Source organism: Acanthochromis polyacanthus, chromosome 5 (assembly GCF_021347895.1).
Source record: "Acanthochromis polyacanthus isolate Apoly-LR-REF ecotype Palm Island chromosome 5, KAUST_Apoly_ChrSc, whole genome shotgun sequence".
Lineage (NCBI taxonomy): Eukaryota > Metazoa > Chordata > Actinopteri > Pomacentridae > Acanthochromis > Acanthochromis polyacanthus.
Window position 1 is genome coordinate 18675824 of NC_067117.1, and position 16287 is coordinate 18692110.

The following is a 16287-nucleotide window of genomic DNA, read 5'->3' on the forward strand; positions in this document are numbered from 1 at the left end:
TTCAAGGTTATCCCTCATATTGCGATTTCACTGGCAACTCAGATTCTGCCTGAGAAGATGTTCTAAAAATATTATATGTAAATACATTATTAATTTATTTGTATTTCCAGGTATCTATCTGAACAATTTTATTTAGCTGGCACACTTGTATTACTTAGTCTTTTTTGTTTATATACTTATTGTGTTCATACTAACCTGTTTGTTCAGACTGTATCATACTGTAAATAGTCATACTGCATTAATTTACTATATGCATAAGTACATTCTTACTGCCCTTAAAGATATTCCACTCAGACGTTTTACACTGCAGAACTGCATTTCATTGTGTTAGTGTTTGTACTGTGTGCGATGATGATAAAGTTGAATCTAATCATCTGCTCCAAACAATATTCACCTGTGATTACTAAAACACAATGATGAGCTTTTTCATACTTATCAACACATAAGATCTTTAATATCAAAGCTAAATATTTCTAACTGATTTGCTAATGCAGTATTTAGCCATTTGTTATGGCACACACCTAATTCAGATAACTGGTGCCAACAGAAAGAAATATTTAAAAACAAATAAAAGATTCAGTTCAACCTTACAAAAGTAACAGTCAAATATGAAGACTGTTAATGGTTATCCTTGGGGTGAAGCCAGGGGACACCCTGGACAGGTCACCAGTCTCTCACAGGGCTACACATAGAGACAAACAATCACTGAAGTTCACCTACAGACAATTCAAACTTACCAGTTAACCTCAGCATTTCTAGACTGTGGGAGAAAGCTGGAGAACCTGGAGAAAACACACGCATGCACAGGGAGAACATGCAGACTCCATGCAGAAAGATTGCGGGCCCAAGTCAGCACACAAACCAGGAATCTTCTCGCTGTAAGGCAATGGTGCTAACCGGCAAGCCACTCTACAGCCCGAGGCTATTCATTCCTATAGTTAGAATTTGCACAGTTTGCACTCAACTCTGGGTTCACATACTCTCTAACACATTGATACCTTGATACAGTAGTTAAATGCAAATTTGCCCATCTTTAACCTGGTTAAATGTGCATGTGTTCTTTGTGTTAGTACTTTGAGAACAGATTCAATTTCCCTGTATGTGTAGGCCTAGGCACACTTGGACAATAAAGCTGATTCTGAAATAAAAAGTACGCATCTTTGTGGAACAAACATTTACATGCCATAGCAGGAAAAGCGCTGGTGTATATGTTACAAAATGTATGATAGCAAATTTGATTTAGCTACTTCTCTTTCAAGGTCCTGGTACTGAGAATGCTGACTCACTGTGACACTCATAATTTACTTGAATACACTGATCCAGCATTAGCATTACTCATAACACCTGTGCTTTTCCTGCTCAACAAGTGAACATGTCGGCTGTTTAAAAAAAAAAAAATCAAACAATGACACAGAAGCATACCAGAGCACTCAACGTCCCTCAGAGTACAGTTAACATTACACATTTACTTTGAAAATTCCTTATCAAGTGCAGTTTTACATCTGAAGGGGTTTTTTTTTCCAAAAATTGAGAACGTCTGTGACAGGAGCTACCAAAAGGCTGATGGCACACGTAAAGACTGTTCAGTATTTACTGGATAAGATGAAGGATAACTGGAGCATATACTAGCTGCTGCTTGTCAGAGAAATAGATTGACATCTCAGGTGGCTACCAGAGACTATGTGGGAGAATGAAAAAAAAATGTGAAAGAAAGTTTCACGGTCTGACAGAACTAAATTATGCTGCAAGCTACAAAACCCACCGTGATGCTTGCTGGAGGCGGAGCTGTGCTTTCGGTGCTTCACTGAGGGTTTTCTGCAGCAGACTTTGTAGGGCTTGAGGGGTGAAAAGGAAATCAGTTCAGTTCTGGAGGGAACACTGGGATGATACGAGAGATGATTGATGCTGTAGCAAGGCAACAACCCAAAACATGTAGATAAAGCTTGTACCTGCTCAGCAACAGCCAAAATCAGAGCCCCAGATTTCAATTGACTTTTTATGGCAGGCATTGATACCTGCAAATGTCTTAAAGCTCAATCAGCACTTTCCAGATGTGCAAAGCTGACCTATACCCATTCACACACAACCTCCTTGAATGGTATTTAAATTTATCTGGACAGTGTATTTGATTTATTATGTTCTGCTGGTCATGATTCACAGCTATAACTTAATAAAATATAGGTACCAAACTTAAACCTTGACATTTGTTTTGAAAAGACAACCAACACAGAAATTGTATGATCAACATTTTACTTAAAATTGCTTTGCATCCCCTCTAAAAACAATTTCTTGTTGTAACAATACAAATAAGGTGGCAGAAATAAAGTCAGAATGACAGCATATAACTAAAATGGCATGAGAAGCACCATCCCTATTTGGCTTTGCTTTTAAATCTTCGGGCAAGTTTGATACAGCTATCCAATTCTCACAAATTGCTGATATGCGCCTGTTAGTTATTACGCCTTTCTGTGAAACTACAATTTTGAAAGAATTTTGACTCCTATGTGAATTGCAGTCCAATTTGTGACATTAAAAACATGTAATCAGTACACAATAAGATGGCAAAGTATATACAACATACACCTGTGAAAAATGTGTATTTCAAACCTAAAAAAGTTGAAAAGATGCCAGATAGCACTGTTAAGAAAAGAGATCCAAAAAAGCAAAACATAGTGTACACGAGGACATCTTTATATATTAGCTTTATCTTGCCCTCCACCATTGACAGAAGAAGTGATACAGAAAAAAACAGCATAGCTGGGAGCGAGCAGAATTGATCATTTTCAGTTGGATCACATATAACTTCTAGCAAATCTCTATCGGTATTATTTTTTTCCAAATATATACATCTAGGCTAATTTTAAGTTGTATACAGATATAAGGTATAATGCACACACCGCCCTTCCATCTTCGGCATCCTTCAATATAAATAATGATGTGGTATGGATGTAGACAACAAACAGTATTACCCAATAACAGAAAGATACCATGTGCATCAACAGGCTCTCTCCTCTGTAAAAACTCTGGAATAGATTCACGATACCCTTCATGGCTGTAGTGCACACCTATCATTAAGGGAGGAGTTATGTACCCAGTCATCAGAAGGGGGCAGCACTGGCTTGACTTTCATATGGGTCCACAGGCTCAGTGGGGTTTCATCTGTCACATAATCCAAGAGGTGTCCCACAGCAAGGATTGATACATGACCACAGAGATGAGTCCATCCCCGGCCCGCGCCCGCTCAGTTCTTTTCAGCCCAGTCCGACTATCATTTCAAGAAGACGACGTAGAAGGCCATGACCAAGCAGGAAAACGCCACGGCAATGTGAAGCCTCGTCCCGATTACCGCAGCTGAGAATGAGAAACAGGACGAGCAAAGAAAGTCGCAGGTTAACTATGAACACAGAAAGCATAAAAAATGGAAGCACGACGACAAGGTCAAGAAATATGTATCATTTAGGTGCTAGTGTGATGTGATAAATAACTCTTCTCAAAAGATGGAAAAAGTATAGTGCAGTTTTATCTACACATTTCTGTTGCTTTGTACTCTAAACTAAATAAATATCTCTAAGTATATGGACAAGGAAACCATGGAGGATTTAGTTGGCATTATCTTACATACCCATAATCTAATATACGTGTAAATTCTCAAATTTTGGGCAGTTGGGCAACAGACATGAATACTTTTACTCAAAATATAAATGCATGCTGTGTCAGGTACATTGTAACAAATTAAATTGTATCATTGTCTATTTTTGGCAAATCCAACACATTCAGTACCTGAAAAATCAAGGTACTTCATCAGGCCGATTGAAAAAAACATCCTGCCAGTAAAATAGCGAAGTTCTCTTTGTTTAGCAAAACTGTCTATCATGACATACTACAATGAGAAACAGCTAAACTGTCATAACCAGATGATAAGGTTTTTGACATCGGTCCACACCTTATTTTATATCACCCAATTCTACTCAATTCTGGATTTGTTTCACTTATGTTGTGCTGTAGTGCAGCACAAACAACACAAAATGCATCAACATGAGGTTTCAGGCTGCTAACATTAGACAAATCAAATGTGCAGTGGCCGAACAGTTCATTGATATCAAATCTGAACTGCAATATGAAAAAGGATTCAGGATATTCAGGATATTTGAGGTGTGGCTATTAAATAATGACATTGATTCAGTTTTATTTATTTAAACAGACTGAAATCATCAAGGATAGATGGGTTTATAAATTCATGTTGTTCTCCTTGTGTGACAGCAAGGCTTTTCCTGGAGTGTTACGTTGTAATAATTTATTACATTCTTTCAACCTATTGCACAGTGAATATCAAAGTGAAACTTAACTTAAATCATACCACAATATCTGTCTAAAAATTTTAATTTGGAATTTTTCCCAAATTGTTCAGAGCCCTTTGACTCTCGTGTTCACTCAACAGGAACAGGTTATGTATAAATTACAGGTGTGTGCTGTGCCACCACATCATTATACTCACCTTTGTAGAAGACACCCCACACTCCTTTCTTCTCTGACAGCAGCCAGCTGTTGAGGCGAGGCACCTTTTTGAGGTATGCACAAGTGCAGATAAACAGCAGCCCAAACACCAGGATGCCATCGAAAGAGTACACTGTGGTAGAAGAGAAAGACAATATCATCGTCTGGGCTGAGAGGCAGTTATGTACAGCTTATTGAGCTTTCTTAACCAGTGCAATACAAATGCATTAGTTATACAGAATTATCGAAAAGCAAAAAATAGCATTAATCCATTCTTGCTGTGGTGTGGCACAGGTTCATATTTGTTAGATGTAAAATGACTGTCAAGACACTGTCATAACACAAAGGGTGGTTTTAATAAAGCCACGTACTCACATCTTCATTTTTACTGTAATTCATGCAATTGAAGAGTAGATTTGGTTTCAATAAACCATCTTTAAAACCTGTCACCTAATGATTTATTACTATTACTATTCTAACGTCTAGTTAACCGAAAAATGTGAATGCTAGTATTGTTGTAAGTCTGACATTTTGTGCATCACCTAAAGTAATTCAAATAGCACCATAAACACTGTGTCCTGTGATGGACTTTCCCTTTAATTTGCATGTACGCGCTGTGTTGTTGACCCTGGTTAGTTATGAGTTTCGTGCTGTTGCAGCAACATAACTGAACAGCAGACAAAGAGAGCAGAAGGAAAATGCATATATTACTGACTAATTTGTACTATCAAGCTTTTTGTTTTGTGAAATGTGGTCCAGCTGGATACCCTCATTTTTTTAGCTTTAGCCACCGACATACCAGTTAAAGCTAGTTAGCGAAGTGCCTTGTAGCCAGACAATAACACGACGTACAAGGAGTTTCACACGAAACACGGCAAGCCTAGCAACGGATCTGCAATTATAACACATATGCGAAACAATATAGTTAAAATGAATCCAGAGTTTGTTTAAGTGCCAACAGTCTGACAGTACTATCCAGGGCCACGTCTACAGCTAACCTAGCTTCCACTTGCCTTCCCTCCCAGAAGTCGCCTAACTTCTCCGTTCTGCTGCCGTCGGCTAGTTGTTTAATACAGTAAACCTACCATTTGTCATATTCGCAGCTTGCTCTTTGACGATGTTATATGACTGTTTTTCCTCTGAATTAGAAGTCCATCATATGTTTTAAAGTGAATAAATGATACAGTCTGCTTCGCTTCGCAGTCACTCGGTTGACATTTCCGTTTCCCTGCTTACACTCTTCTTCTGCGGTTTCTGTTTGTTGTCGTCCAGCTGACGTCACTGCCACCTACTGGACTTTTTTGACACACAGCTACCTGTTTGTACCGTAGATTGTGTAAGAATTATTTCTTATACAGTGTGTCTGTACCATAGACTGTATATATAAGGTCTGTACACCTACCTGAGTTTAAATGTATCCATAAAACCACCTTTTTGGTATAGAATAAATGTGAAAAATTAAAATCTCAAACACATCATAATTTAAATACACACATACATAATTTACATTCACACTTCTTTTAAATGTACTTTACCCTAAATTTAGAACAGATTTCCTCGAGGCCAACACTGTAGATTAATGTGTAATAGTTTTGTTTCTCTCATAAGCTTCTTTTTTATGTCCTAAACCTGGTTATAGTGGAGATCTTAAATATGAAATATGTTAAATATGAAGTTTTCCTCTTTACTCTAAATATTATGATTGCTCATAAGACATCTTTGGATACATTGGGGTTTCCATGCATACTTATTTTTGGATCTAACTTTAATTTGTAATTATTCAGGTAATTTAAAAGAGGATATATTATTGTAGCCTCCTCTTCCAAACCTTTAAGTTAGTCATTGTATTGTATACAATATTATGGGAACTAATTATAATATTTACCTCACCCAAATTCAAATAATGAATGACACTGTATGACCTTCATCTTAATATTTACATTATTCAGTCAAGTTTGCATAATTAATAAAATTGCATATTATAGGGTCTAATATTAATATTATTAGGTCTTAACCTAAATTTGAGGTTAGACAGGTTTATTTGTGTTTATATAAAATTGTGGAGTGTTGACTTTAATATTTAAATCTTTCAGACTAATTTGCATAATTAGTAATACTGCAGGGCTTCAATCTAAATATTTTAATGAGTCTGGTAAATTTACATAATAAGACAATGCTGTAGGATCTTAACTTTAATATTTAAATTTGGTGAGTAAATTTGTAATGCATATCTTATTGCTCCACTGAAAAGGAGCTTTCTTTTAGATGTGTTATATTCTGAAATGATTCAACAGCAACACAATGAAGAAGAGCTCAAGACTGAGAATATTCATGAACTCTATCATTAACAAATGGACAATCCTGCATATAAAAATACAGAAAGATTGTTTAGGGCTGTCACACCGTTCCTTGCTCGTTTCTTACAGTTGTGACCAGCACACTGCTCTCTGAACCTATCAATGGAATACCAAGGTAGAATTAACAGCCTGGTGAGAAATGCTGGCTCTGCTACAGCTCTGAACGCAACACTGGACACACCTTATGCAGGAGCAGAGGGACGGATGAGGATTAAAGTGAGCTTCCACCCACACCAAAATGAGCTGACGCCACTAAACAGCTGAGCCACCCCAACTTGGCCCCAGAGGAGCAGTTTGTAGTACTTTGTCCAGCCTCTCCACATTGCCTTCAGTACAGAGAAAACATCTATTTAAGCAGTCAAAGCGGTATTAAGGTAATTACGATACCGTTTGCATTCAAGACCCATACAAACCATCTTTTGTTAGTTTGCACTTTGCTTTAGAGTCCCCTATAAAGCAATAGCCTTTAGAGTTTGGAATATATATATCTTAAATATTTTCTTTGAGGTTTTCAAAATTGAAATTTTAAATGTAAAAACAACACACAAGAGAGGACAGAACATTAAATGGAACAAAGAAAGGTTTTAAAAAAGCAACCAAAAAAAACGAGACTAAAATAAATAGATATTTCTTTTATTTCAGTTGACTTAATTAAAAAAAAAACATATGAGAACAGTGATTGAGAGGGAGATACATAAAAACATTTGTCCTGTTATATTGTGGTATGATCAAATATTATGACAAAATTAAATTTATATGGCCACATGGTCAGCCTGGTTCAGAGGAATGTCTTTACTTTAGTTTTTGCTGATGAGGAAGCAGTGACCGGATGTAGGTAATAGTTTCTCAGACTTAAACTTACACTAGCATTATGGTCAGGCTGACAAAACAGCAGTTTTCATACCTATATAACTACATATACAAGAGACACTTGGACAAACTCTTTCACATTCAGCTGAGTAAGACATATGTACATACAATTCTGCCCATTTTTAAGTATTTTGATATTTTTTGTGTGCTACATATCACACTGATTGTTCCTAAAATAATGTTGTCACTTCTTGACATACAATATTTGGCATCACATTAAAATTTGCACCTTGTTCATCTGTAATCCAGCATTTGTATTTACTACTATATCAGAGAAGAAACTGTCATTTTTTAGTGTCTTGTATAACTCACATTTTTTGGCTTCATTTGTCTACCATTACTACTTTGAGCAGATCTTGTCTCAGGACCATCAACAATTGATGCTTCTGTTTAGGTGGGTTTTCCTTTGTATGATATTTAAGCTGAAGGCAGACAGAGGTGTGTTATTAAATATCAATCAAAATAGATTATAGATCGACTGATAAGTTAATTACAATAAAGTAAACTTAAATGTGGATAAGGACTAGTCTTCCTTCCCTTAGTGTGTGTGATAAACGGCTCCAAAAAGCAGAGACACAAAAGCTACAAAAGCCATATTTGTTTTGTTATCAGGTTGCTTTATCCTAATCATTATATTACATTAGTCTAATCTGTGCATATGCTGCTGCTGCTGTTGCTCTGAGACAACAGGAGTTTCTCTCTCAGAGGGAACAAGGGTGGAACAAAGGGTCGTAAGACAGTTAATGAGATTTGATCAGGACAAGAGAGGCACACCTGCTCTGATCAGCCTCACTGTCACTGCAGTTCATTGAGCAGCCGGACAGCAACAGTGAGCCTCTTCTCCTTCTACACTGGAGTCTGTGGAAACAGACTTTAACACTTGATCTTCAGCAACTCTCTTTTCAGCAATGCGTCTCTACCAGAGCACTCAGGTAAGATTGTTTTTGGTGCTTTTGTACTAGTAGGTATTGGGGAATGCTTATGGTGAATGCAGAAAATAAGTATTTCTTTAATTAATAAGAAAGAGGAAAACAGCTTCGAATTGTCTGCGTGTCTGTCTGAACAACGGATGAAGTAAAGTGTGTTTTGGACTCGGAATGGAAGATGCACATTGGAAAAATATTTTAGCTTAAAATTAATTTAATTAACTTTACAAAATCATCAATGTGTAATCATTTTTTTAATTATTACTATTTTAAAAGAAAATCCTGAAAAAAAGCAAAACAACTGTTTTTAACTCTAAAATAACTCTGAATGTGCCCATGACATGCTCAGTGAGAACTAATCTGCTGTATTTTGTCACTGGTTCAAACCACAGTCCACAGAGATGGCAATGTAGAGATGTAGAGTTTCATATTTATATTAATTTTATTTTATTAATTTAGTTTCAATACCAAGAAGTAAACTCAGCTTTTGTTTGCTGGGCTAAGGAAAAGTGTCACACATTTGTTTTATTTTGTAACGTTCATTTCCATGAGATGGACAAGATGAAGAGAAATTAACCCTATCTTTAATCACAGAACATGCTGAATTTCTATTTGAGTAATACATTTACAGATAATAATCAGTAGATGTATTGTTTAACACAATGTCCAATAAATTCGAGGGGGAGAACAGGTTACTGTGTCAGTCTGTAGAATGCACTAATTGTTTTGCACTCTGTTAGGATGTCAGCATTTTGTATGACAATCCCCATTTAATATTTATTTAGAAAGTTTAACTTGGTTGCTTACATGTGCTGATAGATGACAGAGTTGTCTGTGTAGATTTACATGCTTTGACCTGCATTTTGCTTATTATGCAAAAGAATCCAACTCACTGACTCCTGCTCTTCTTTCAGGCATCACAAAAAACAATCCTTCGAAACAAAAGCGGTAAGACACAATCAAGACAAGTTATGTTGCATCAGTGAGACAAATGTGGGATTTTCACATTTTGAGAAAGTGCAACACAACACCAAAAAGCATCTTAACAGTTCTGTTACTGTGCACACTGGACTGAACTCTCTGGCTTGTATTCATGTGTATCAGACAGACATCAGTGCTGGATGCTGCCACCTCGCCAGGTGATTGAAAATCAAGAACAGGAGGATGATGACCTCATCAAAGCTAGAAAGCTTCCAAATCCCATCCTGGCTTCTCACCAACACAGAGCTCTTCATCAAGAGCTGCTATTCTGCCACAGACGGTGAGAAAACACTGAGCCCTGTACTTGTTATCCTATGATCAGGTCACATATGCAGGAGGTACACGCTGTTCCATGAACACACAAATCTGACATCAGTCAGCAAAGAAAATCTACTCGAAGTGGCCCTGTTTGGGTCATCTGTTTGACTCCAAAGCTTTGAGTTGTTTTGATGTGACAGTTTTTTGGTTGATGTGTGGTAAATGCAGGTTATAACAACAATCAGACGGTAGATGTAGTTCTCCAGGTGATCATTTTAGCAGCCCCCCTCCTCCACCAGAGAATCCTCTTAGGCTTTCTCAGTCCTTCTGATCAGGTCAGCGGCTGTGGATAAGCAATATGCTTAGTGTTGAACAGTGACTGAGTCAAAAGTGAAGCACCTTTTTAAAGATCACTGCTGATCACTCAACAGGGGGCAAGTACTCTCACTGTCCTGTCCGAGAAAGCAAAAATAATGCATAGATCTACAATCATTTGTTAGCATGAAGAAGAAAACATTCAGTACAAATAAGATGACATGATAATGTCAGATATCCAATTGCTTTTCCATAAAATACACTCTCTCCTGTCTATTCTTGTGCTTAAATAATTTACAATAAATTTGGTGCATTTATGGTATTTTTGACAGCTACTCTTAATCTAGAGATCTAAATTTCTATCCATACTGTATTGTATCCTCAGAGGTGTACTGCCTAGAAGAAAGCCAGAGCTGCAGTGTGTGCTGGAACACAAACAGAGAGAGCAGCACAAACAAAGGGAGCTGGCTCTCCACCCTCCCTCCGACTTGGAGGTGAAGCTACGTACGAGGCTGCAGAGGCTACAAGTGGTAAGCTGAGAAAACCACACAGCCTGCAAGCTTCAGTATATTCCCTAACTTGTTAAATTGGGTGTTTCCTGTCTTGCAGTACGAGCTGGAGGAACAGAAGAGGAGCGAAAGTCTGAAGAATGTGCCAGAGTTTGTTTTTGTGAGACAAACCTTGAAGCACCACCCAAACTCTTCCTAGTGACAACCACAACAACGGGACAAATAAAAAATGTCAGTTTAAAGGAATATCATCTTTGACTGGCAGCTGTATATAATCAGATTGGAAAATCTAAATTCAGCAGTCTTATCTCGACAATAATGTCTAAGTTTAATGACATTTGGAGCTGTACAATCCTTTACAATCTACAGCTGCAAAGCCAAATCTTTTAAGTGCATTTTTACTGCATCATGTTCCTGGGAAAGAGCTTTAAAGCTGGCATGAACAGTAGGAATTATTACAACCAAAACCTATTTTCGCATGCATATGGGCACATCAGTATTGTTTTAAGAGCAAATATTATGCTTTCTGGTTTTCCACTTTTTTTGTACATGAAAAAGGTCTGTAAACTTACAAAGCCTTGGTCCATGCCAAAGGGAGTTATTCTCTATCACACAAAACACTGCTCCCTACCTGCTTCAAACAAAGTCCAGGCTTTTCTTCTATTATGCATCCATGTCAGCAGGTAGCACATTTGCATAACAGCAGCCAGGCGGCTAGTTTGCCAGGCCCTCAAAGTATGAGCAGCCTCCTTGCAGTCCTACAGTGCTTCCTTGCTGCTTCTCTTAGGTTTATGACAGACAGACTGAGATTTAGAGTCATGTCCTCGCCAAGTGTGTGAAGGTTTAGAGCTGCCCTGCTGTCAAATCATTTAGTGCTTGAGGGCTCTGATTCGATTATGTACCTGTAAGCCCAAAATTAAAATGGTTTTAACAGCACTTTCTAAGCAACGTGTGGTTGTGATAGTGTCCCATTCCTCCTTTGTCCTTATAAACGCACACACTCAAACTGTATGCTGCCAATTAAGCCTGTGAGGGTTTAGTGCTTAGTCCTTTGGGTGTGGTTGGGCCATATCTGGGGTCACGATACCTAACAAAAGTTGCCTCGCCTTTGGCCATGCCATCAGAGCCGACTGGGCTTTTCAGGAAGGGATCCTTAAATAAGGAGCTAAAACGGAGCATTTTAAACTGCAGTAGATGCGGTTCAGCCATGTGATTAAAAATAACGTTTTTGGTTGTTTTTTTTTTTAACTATTTAAGCATGCAATCCTACAATTGTAGATTCTGAAAACAAACTTCCTTCAAGCAAGATTAGGACAAAATCTCAAACATTTTATCTAAAATTTGGGCTGGATAAAGACATCCTGGTAAGTAGACTGGCTATAGAAAGCAGCATCTTGTAATAGTAATTCTGCCTTTTGTAGATAGCTTTACATTGTGAGTGCATTTCGCAATGAAATATCCTCTAAAATTACCAGGTCACAAGAATACATTTAAAATATTTAATAAAACATCCAGGGTGGCAGATCAGGTATGTAAAAACAATCACAGAAACTTAAGTTGCACTGAATCAGAATCTGATATAGACAACAGTGAGATAAGATTCATGTCATTATTCACAAAAATGTAACAGCAGTCACAAAAATGAGCTTTGATGTCGCTCTTTTTGTAGCAATCCTTAATTATTTAGCGCTCCAACATATCATGCCCTTTTGTGCTGTTGCACAAATTTCATAAGTTTTGGGACACAGCTGGGGATGAATTTGGCTTGGAGAGCCTCAACATCAAAGAAAACAATCAATGAATAATGATTGAGGGAATTCCAAATTAGGTTTCTCACTTGAATAAAGTGACCAAGTGCCAGCTGGTAGTGTATATCAAGTTTCTCATTATGTTGTGTGTTGCAAGTGAACATTCACAGTTTACTTGATATCTCTGCACAGTAAATGTTCTGACCTCAACTTTAAAGTGTGGCTGATGTATTGGAAATATAACAACCATGACAGGCTCCTCGCATAGGCTCCAGTATAAGGAATAAGAAGCCCTGTTAAATAAAACACATTCAACCGTTTTCTCCGACACATTCTTTGCGCCTCCGAACATTTGAAATCTTGCACGCCACGAACTGTAAACAAAAGGGTGACATCTAAAACGTCAGTATTTCTCATCCATTAATTCTGTGAATTAGACCAATTTCATTCAACATGTATATAAATACAAACTGTACCCACCAGCAGCAACCACTATACTGTCCACACTTATTACCAGTGTCTTGTGTTTGCTGTAGAATAAATTAACAATAAATAAAATAGAAAAAAAAATACTTTCACAAAAATAGTGTAGACATCATGGCAGGGTTAGAGTCTCCCATCTGTGGTTCCCCTGTACTATCTACAACACTGAAAAAACATATCGCATAGTGTCAGAAAACATTTAGCAGGAGGTACAGCAGATTAAGTATAGAGGAGAAAGTAGGCCACCAAAGTGGTAAACCAACGACTGAGGAGAGCAGCAACAGCAAGGTGAACGGAGCTCATGGGTCAAAAATGAAGCAGGACTGAAGCTGACCTCCAATTCAAGAGTTGAGGAGTAATATTTCTTGGTCACTTCTCCATTGTTATAGAACTTCAAGCTGTAAAATTGGTACTTGACATCATAATAAAAGCTGCTTTGTAACCATTTCTTCTATTATGTTATTGTGCCCAACTGAAGCAGGTTTAGAATAAGAGAAAAAAATCTACTTGGACTTCTTAGTCTAGACCCCAAACACCCTGTTTCAGATTTGTGAAAAATGGGCTTCTATTTACAAAACTAAAAAAAAGGCAATTTCATGGCCTTTTCTCCCTGCAAACCATGAGACAACATCAAGCTCACAATTCACTACTATAACTTGTAAAACCCCAACTTAATGAACACGACAGTTTAAGACTTCTTAAAACTAAAAAGTATGTGGAAAGAACTTGCACATAAAGCAACTATTGTTGCTTTAAATGGAGAAAAACGTGAAATTTCCCCCTTTTTTGTCTACATAAATAGAACGATAGCTTTAAAAAAAATGTAAAAGTGATTTCTGACAATGTTAAAGCTTTTTCTATAATGTCTAGTACCAGTTACACAACTTACATTGCTTTAAAAATGGAGATTTGGTAAGAGAAAAAAAATACATCCTACAACATTCCTGACTCGGACAACATGAATATATAAGATGAATGCAAACTTCAGCCTTGTAATAAAAAATAAAACAATTATGGAATCCCATCTTTTCTTTGGCAGCACTGTGAGGGTGGCACACTCCAGTCATACACATAGGACAATCGCAGCTTGACTTCCTCCTTGCAGAGCCTGCCGTCGCGCTGCAGAGTCTGGTGTTTCTCTAACATGTCCTCCAAACTCTGCTTATGCGTCACCAAGTATTTGTTGTTGCAACCACGCGATTTATACTCTGTGTCAAAGCGTGGGTCATGTGTCCGCCGAACATCTACAGGTGCCAGCCAGGCGCCCAGTGACACATCCTCACTCTGCCACGTCTTGAAGAAGCCCGCATTAAGATGCACGTACTGTACCAGGTCAGCTGAGAGAATGTAGCCGCCACCCAGGGCGTAGGGCAGGTAATAGTCGCAGAGCTCCCAGGAGCTTTCGCGCCACTTCCCAGCTGCTTTCACTCGACCTCTCCCTGAGAAGAAGCCCCAGTACAACCGGCTGGGCTCTTTCGCCTTCAGCTCCTCTTTCAGGAGGTCCAAGCGAGCAAATGTGTCATCATCTGCCTTCAGGACAAACTTGAACTCTACATTCTGGTCCAACCAGGAGTACATGTGCAGCAGCTTGAGTGTTAAGTTCTCATAGGAATCTCGCAAATCAGGCAGTAAGAGCAAGTCCTTGTGTCGCCCTTGTTCTGTGTTAAGATTCTGAAGGTCTTCGCTGGAAAGACCCTGAGTTCCTACGACAAACATAGCCAAAACATCCGAGTCCCGCTTGGCAAGCCAGGTGCTGCGGATAATACTCCTGCGTTCTGTGTACTTGGGCCCTGTTGTGATGAGGACCACGAGGAAGGCAGACAGGTCTTTGGACATGGAGGGGGGGTTATGCTGCTCTGGATGGGACTGCAAAGCGTTGGGTCGGGGGGCCAGGCCTGGAGGATCTGGGTGACCCTGTTTCAGGGTTTCTGAGGTACATTTGGCCAAAAATACGAGGACGACAGCAAAACTGCAAACCGTGCCAATGACCAAAGCTGTCTTGTGACGGCACACCAGGCGGAACAGATTCATGGTGCTGAGTCTGGGGTGAAAAACACAAAAGTCAGTGGATCAGTTTTCTCCCAAACACTACAGAAAGCATGCAGCAGATGGCTGAAAAGAAACAAGCAAACAGTTTGACTTACACATGTCAAATAAGCACTGTGTGTGTCTCAGTTTATAATAAAATGAAAGACTGGGCTGTTGACAATGCGCAGAATACATATTTACTTCTTTACGTTTTTGTTACTTCTGTGTGTTGTTTGTCTTTATCACAAGAACATTTATGAACATGAAAGATATTCTAACGGACGAGTGAAAATGGCATTAAAGTGATGACTGCACAAGAGCTTCTAGTTTTAGTCCGAAGGTTCCCATTTTTGCGTTAGACAAAGGTGGCTATCAAGCAAATTAGCAAAGTAACCTCGGCTCAATTGAATACCCGTGATTTTGGAGCACCGCCTGCTAGCTAAGCTGAGCAGCTGAACTGCACACCGTGTATACGTGTCACAACAATGTTCTAAGCATTAATGGAAGAGGATTTATTATTTACCTTAGCTTATTGCAAAGTACCTGTCCAGTGAGAGAAAGAGCCAGTGGGGCCACAGATAGCAGCTTTGCAGAGCTAGCGTTAGCTACCCAGATAAGACCATCTGCGCACTTTGAAAACTCACTCCGCTGGATGCAGACACACACAGCTGGATCATGTTGGTCCACACAGGAGACGGAAACCTGCAGGCTGCAGGTTTATCGGGTTCAAAGAGACAGGTTACAATAAGCAGGTAAAATGGTTCGCTGGTGGATCTTCAGCTGGTATCACTGTTTTCATTTTCAGCCTCGGAGTGTAAAACGGATTCAGTTCTGAGTGACGAAGAGGAAACGGAAACGATGCCCCCGACAGAAGGGAGTTAAAATGACACAAAAGAAGAAACAAAAAAGACACACTCACGCCGACAGTTTTTTTGGTTTCATTTTAATAATTGTTTTTACAATAAACTTACACATAGCATAACAATTTGGACATTTTGCCAAGAACGGATATGACAACATTGTATACATATATCAAATAACAGGGCTATGAGGACTACATGATATATTGTTGTAAATTTGACATGTGTTATAAGAAAAAAAGAGAAACAACATACAGTCTATGGAGGAGAATGAAACGAATGGACAGAACGGCTGCTGGTTGGAGCATGCGCAGTAGGTATTCTGCATACTGTCAATGGAGAAATACCTCTTGTAATATTGTTTGTTTCAAAATAAAAGCATTGAAGTAGCTTGGCCACCAAAAGTCACAATCGAAACAAGTTATGTTTTGACGAAGCAAAAATAGATATCCAGCATG

At 38.5% G+C, this 16287-nt stretch overlaps 3 protein-coding genes across 3 annotated transcripts; 1 reads left to right on the forward strand and 2 right to left on the reverse strand.

Annotated features, from left to right (window-relative positions):
• Positions 1 to 2233: 2233 nt before the first annotated feature.
• Positions 2234 to 5758, reverse strand: tmem167b (transmembrane protein 167B). Its single transcript, XM_022201420.2, has 3 exons — positions 5580 to 5758; positions 4496 to 4627; positions 2234 to 3351 (listed from the first exon to the last, which is right to left on the reverse strand). Exons 1-3 carry the CDS (start codon positions 5587 to 5589, stop codon positions 3269 to 3271), a joined length of 225 nt encoding a protein of 74 aa, XP_022057112.1. The 5' UTR covers positions 5590 to 5758; the 3' UTR covers positions 2234 to 3268.
• Positions 5759 to 8530: 2772 nt separating this feature from the next.
• Positions 8531 to 11868, forward strand: si:ch211-160o17.6 (protein FAM107B). The gene is made up of 5 exons (XM_022201410.2): positions 8531 to 8653; positions 9562 to 9595; positions 9752 to 9908; positions 10587 to 10731; positions 10811 to 11868. Exons 1-5 carry the CDS (start codon positions 8630 to 8632, stop codon positions 10907 to 10909), a joined length of 459 nt encoding a protein of 152 aa, XP_022057102.2. The 5' UTR covers positions 8531 to 8629; the 3' UTR covers positions 10910 to 11868.
• A 327-nt stretch (positions 11869 to 12195) lies between these two features.
• Positions 12196 to 16108, reverse strand: b3galt6 (UDP-Gal:betaGal beta 1,3-galactosyltransferase polypeptide 6). Its single transcript, XM_022201421.2, has 2 exons — positions 15493 to 16108; positions 12196 to 14982 (listed from the first exon to the last, which is right to left on the reverse strand). Exon 2 carries the CDS (start codon positions 14970 to 14972, stop codon positions 13953 to 13955), a length of 1020 nt encoding a protein of 339 aa, XP_022057113.1. The 5' UTR covers positions 14973 to 14982; positions 15493 to 16108; the 3' UTR covers positions 12196 to 13952.
• Positions 16109 to 16287: the final 179 nt, after the last annotated feature.

Excerpts from the sequence above, each read along its gene's own strand:
- tmem167b (XM_022201420.2), bottom strand. Across the intron at positions 3,352-4,495 it reads GTGGGGTGTCTTCTACAAAG|CTGCGGTAATCGGGACGAGG; the intron begins GTGAGTATAATG and ends TCTCATTCTCAG.
- si:ch211-160o17.6 (XM_022201410.2), top strand. The coding sequence starts at position 8,630 with ATGCGTCTCTACCAGAGCACTCAG. Across the intron at positions 8,654-9,561 it reads GTCTCTACCAGAGCACTCAG|GCATCACAAAAAACAATCCT; the intron begins GTAAGATTGTTT and ends CTCTTCTTTCAG. Across the intron at positions 9,909-10,586 it reads CTGCTATTCTGCCACAGACG|AGGTGTACTGCCTAGAAGAA; the intron begins GTGAGAAAACAC and ends TTGTATCCTCAG.
- b3galt6 (XM_022201421.2), bottom strand. The coding sequence starts at position 14,972 with ATGAATCTGTTCCGCCTGGTGTGCCGTCACAAGACAGCTTTGGTCATT.